This window comes from Trematomus bernacchii, unplaced genomic scaffold (genome assembly GCF_902827165.1).
Source record: "Trematomus bernacchii unplaced genomic scaffold, fTreBer1.1, whole genome shotgun sequence".
Classification (NCBI taxonomy): Eukaryota; Metazoa; Chordata; class Actinopteri; order Perciformes; family Nototheniidae; genus Trematomus; species Trematomus bernacchii.
The window spans coordinates 1-5,000 of NW_022988078.1; the positions used below are offsets into that span (position 1 = coordinate 1).

At 37.6% G+C, this 5,000-nt stretch overlaps 1 protein-coding gene across 1 annotated transcript in view; it reads left to right on the top strand.

The window, feature by feature from the left end:
- Positions 1-1,891: 1,891 nt before the first annotated feature.
- The window catches only part of nrn1a (neuritin 1a), a 10,622-nt gene continuing 7,513 nt past the window's right edge, over positions 1,892-5,000 (top strand). The window contains exon 1 of the mRNA XM_034120872.1: positions 1,892-2,117. Coding sequence (XP_033976763.1) covers positions 2,063-2,117 — 55 coding nt within the window. The 5' untranslated portion in view covers positions 1,892-2,062. The remainder of the gene's footprint in view (positions 2,118-5,000) is intronic.

A 5,000-nucleotide genomic window follows, 5' to 3' on the forward strand; every position in this document is an offset into this window, starting at 1 on the left:
ATACATCATTATTAAAAACTATAAGAATTATTTGTAATGTATATTTATAATGATACGAGTTATAATGATACGATTTATAATGATACGATTTATAATGATACGAGTTATAATGATACGATTTATAATGATACGATTTATAATGATACGAGTTATAATGATACGATTTATAATACGAGTTATAATGATAAGAGTTATAATAATACGATTTATAATAATACGATTTATAATGATAAGAGTTATAATAATACGAGTTATAATGATAAGAGTTATAATAATACGATTTATAATAATACGAGTTCACAGCCCCACCTAGTGTCAGCAGAAAGTATTAAAAATAATGATTACAAAAACTTTTTTTTTTTTTTAAATATAAAATATATTTTAAGATCTTGTTTAATCATCTGATTCGTCTGTACATTGCTGTTTTAGTCTGTGTTCTTCTAATTAGTGTCTACAGTGTGTGCCTATTGAGCTGTTTTGAGCCATGTGGGACAAAACCTGATCATGCCCCTCCCTCTCACTGTCTAACTGAACGGTGACTGTAAAAACTACACTGCGCATGCTCAGAGTATTTTCCTATTTAATGTGTGTGGCAAAAAAATAATGACCATAGGGGCACTGAGCTGCCATCCCCACCATACGTCATCTCACATCATTCAGAGCTGATTGGCTGTAAGTACGTGTGCCGCGAAAAGTGTGCTGTGTGAAGAGGAGACGAGAGAGCTGCAGTGACGCGTCCTAAAACCAGGAAGTAAGCTGCAAAAAAGCAATGAGGTTTCTCCAGAGGATTTTAGAAAATAGCTGGAAATAAGATCTGTGGGAAACGTACCTGTTAGATAAATGCACGTTTTGATTAGCCAGATAATATCCACATGTCTACCCTACTTTTATCATTTTTTTATCATAAATCTATGGATTAGATTTATGATAAACTTTTGAAACTACAAGATGATAAGGAGGACTTTTACAAAAAAGATATAGAAATGTTTGTCCAGAAGGATAGGCAAATGGACTTCATCTTCAAGTCAAGGTAAGACCGCCATTTTATTGAAAATGGGATCTTACTAAGAGAGAACAATTCAATATTTAAATGATAAAATGACATTTTTTGGGTATCCTTTTGTTGAACTGTCTGTTTAAAATTAATCGAAGCATCAGACAAAAAAAGCTTTTGAAAATAATATTATATTTTGGTTTAGGTCAAAATATAATATTTGTAAACCTGAAGAGTCAGTGCCTCAGCAGCCATGACCCTCACCGCACGTCACTGAGAAGCTTATATATAGACATCTACGTTTTTTGTGCCCCACCACTTTTGTACATATAAAAACGCCACTGGATACGAGTTATAATGATACGAGTTATAATGATACGAGTTATAATGATACGAGTTATAATGATACGAGTTATAATGATACGAGTTATAATGATAAGAGTTATAATACGAGTTATAATGATAAGAGTTATAATGATACGAGTTATAATGATACGAGTTATAATACGAGTTATAATGATAAGATTTATAATACGAGTTGTTATAATGATACGAGTTATAATGATACGAGTTATAATACGAGTTATAATGATACGATTTATAATACGAGTTGTTATAATGATACGAGTTATAATGATACGAGTTATAATACGAGTTGTTATAATGATACGAGTTATAATGATACGAGTTATAATGATACGAGTTATAATAATACAATATTAATAAATGAGACTTTTTGTATGCGTTGGAGGAGGAAATACAAATGAATAAATAACATGATTTAAAAAAACATGAAATAATAATGACAGAGAGGAAGGGGGAGGGTCTCTCTCTCTCTTTCTCTCTCGCTCTCTCTCCTCTTCTTCCTCTTCCTCTTCAGACACAAACCAGGCAGAGCAGAGACACCACAGAAGAAGAACAAGAAGAAGAAGAGGTGGATTTAGTGGCGCTTTTTCTGCGTGTTTCCTGCGTGTTTTCTGCGTGTTTCCTGCGTGTTTTCTGCGTGTAATGCTCGGTTCCTCCTGTCAGTGAGTGGATGTGAGGAGGACAGAGGACAGACGACAGAGGATGGGAGAGTCCTGGTCCTCCAGGTGCCTCGCGCTCTGCCTCGCGCTGCACATAGGTGAGTCCGGACGGCGAACACCAGAGAAGAGCTGCAGGGAAACCCGTTCTTTAGGAGGTTTTCAGGCTGAAAAACGGGGTTTTCTGCCGGTAAAATGACCCTTTTTAAAGACAGGTGTATTTATAATCACTTAAGGTAGAAAGAAGTCCTCTCAGTCGCGAGTTTTGATATTATCTTCTTATTTCTGCAAAAACAGGAAGAAATTGAGGCGAAATGAACGAACTTTAAGAATTTAAATGAAATAAACGGTGGACTTTAAATTCTAATAATTTCATTACTGTAAAAAGAAGATGTTGATTTTTAGATTTCTACTGACATCAAATTATTATTATTGATGTTTTTTATGGTTTGTTTTAGATGTTTCCTGTCGATTTGGCTCGTAGTGAAGCAGCGGGGGCTTCAGTGTGTGCGTGCGTGTGCGTGTGTGTGTGTGTGTGTGTGTGTGTGTGTGTGTGTGTGTGTGTGTGTGTGTGTGTGTGTGCATGTGCGTGTGTGTGTGTGTGTGTGCGTGTGTTAACAAGGGGAACCCCCCCCCCCCTCTCTGCACCTCGGTTGTCCCAAACTGGATTTGTTTAAAAATGTCAGAAACAATTAGTTATCTCTTTTTTGTATTAACATAAATAATAATAATAATATAGTTGTATTTATTTTTGTTAGATTATATGTGTTGTTATTGTCGTGACTGCAGAGGGAGAGGAGGCGGGTTCAGATCTCTGCTGAAGACAAACCGATAGAAGCACGATTTAATTTAAAGATGATTTTAAACGATATTAATGTGCAACCGGAGCTTTGTCCCGGTGTGTGTCCCGGTGTGTGTGTGAGTGTGTGTGTGAGTGTATGTGTGTGTGTGTCGGTGCTCCCGCCGCAGTGTGCGGAGCTGCAGCACCGACACACTGCTTTATTAAATAAATATCTTTATTAATATTATATTTTAATATCCGATATTTTTATATTAGAAACGAAGAGAAACGAAAAACACAAAAACGCTCTGAAAAAACCCCGTTTCCTGCTTTAGTTTCCTGCGTGTGCACGGGAAAGCAGCCGTGCACACGCTTCGTGCACGACACATAATAAAAGCTGCATTATTTCTTAAGGTTTTGCATTAAAACATCAGAAAATTAGGTTTTTAAAGGAGAGGAAATGATTTTACTGCATCGTGAGGAAACCCGTGGGACCCGTCTAATGTCTGGAGAGGAACCAACAGAGAGATGATGTGCTGTTGCATAACTGTGGAGGAGGGTGTGTGTGTGTGTGTGTGTGTGTGTGTGTGTGTGTGTGTGTGTGTGTGTGTGTGTGTGTGTATGTGTGTGTGTGTGTGTGAGAGAGAGAGAGATGCTGAATTATTCAGGCAGCAGAATCCTCCCCGGTGCTTTTGTTCGAGAGAGGAGAGGCTGAAACTGAAGAAGAGGAAGAGGATGATAACATAATCAGAGGATACATTAAATTAAATTAAATGTGTTTGAGGCTCGTTTTCTGTGTTTTTCGGTCACGTGTGAAATCAGAGAGAAAGAGGACAGAGCTGTGGAGCAGATCAGATCGATCAGTCTCTCATGCTTCCTGAGAGGCTCGTGCTCTGAAGTTGTTCATTAGCCTACAACATCCGGTGTGTGTGTTAATGTAATTATGCAGTGTGTGTGTGTGTGTGTGTGTGTGTGTGTGTGTGTGTGTGTGTGTGTGTGTGTGTGTGTGTGTGTGTGTGTGTGTGTGTGTGTGTGTGTGTGTGTGTGTGTGTGTGTGTGTGGAGCTGCAGGACATCACACCCCCAAAATGTGTCAGAACAATCAGAAATACGATCTCAAACCTGCAGATGATGAAACTGAGTGATCTGAACATGTTGAGAGGAAGCGATGAGAGATTTAAAATCAGCTGAAGGGTTATAGTTTATTTTGGAGGTAATTTGGACCCGTTTTACGCGCGAAAAATAGTGGGTGTGTCTGCACGCTGCTAACAGTGTGTGTGTGTGTGTGTGTGTGTGTGTGTGTGTGTGTGTGTGTGTGTGTGTGTGTGTGTGTGTGTGTGTGTGCGTGTGGAAGTGGGGTGAATGAGTGCGAGCGTTCCTGCTGAAAAGCGTGAACGAAAAAAATGCTTTGCGCGTCCCCGATTAATGCGCGCGGCCTGGTTTCACTTTCACACAAAAAAAGCCCCAAAAAGTATTGTGACAAATATTTTAAAAAATGTATTAAAAACATACAAATGATCATTTTATCTTCGCTAAATATTTGACATTAAATCTGTTTTTCACATTAAAGCCTAAAAAAGAAGGAAAAACCAAAAAACGCTTAAAACACAAACTTTTTATTAAATATGTAATAATTTAAAAGCAGTTTTTATAAGGAGGATTTATTAATGAGAAAGGGGGCGGGGCTTCATGGTTTGTTCTGTTAATAGTAAATAGATAAAGTGCTGCAGAGATGACGTAATGCAGCTCCTATAGAGGGGGGGGGCGGGGGGGGGGGGGTGAAGGGTTAATGAGGACTTCATTACAGGAGATTTAAGAAACACAGAATTATACAAAACAAAATAATGGTTTTATTTCTTACATTTAAAATAGCTGGATATGTTTGACCCGGGTTACCTCACTCAGGGGTCTGCAACCTTTCTGACCCTTTTTCCACCAATCTGTTTAGTCTGGAGCCGCAGCACATCTCTGATAGCTTGATAGCTTGATAGCTTATAAAGTTGTATTTATTGTTTCATCATAGACAAAAACTACAGTTTGTTTGCATTTATTATTTATTACTTTATAAAACTGTTAACCTCTAATAACAAACAAAGAACTCTTATAAGGAGAATTAAAAAAAATACACACAGGCCAACTTTAAAATAAATCACAGCACTTGGGAGTCCTCTGCACATTGGAAGAAAATTAATATAATTAAAATT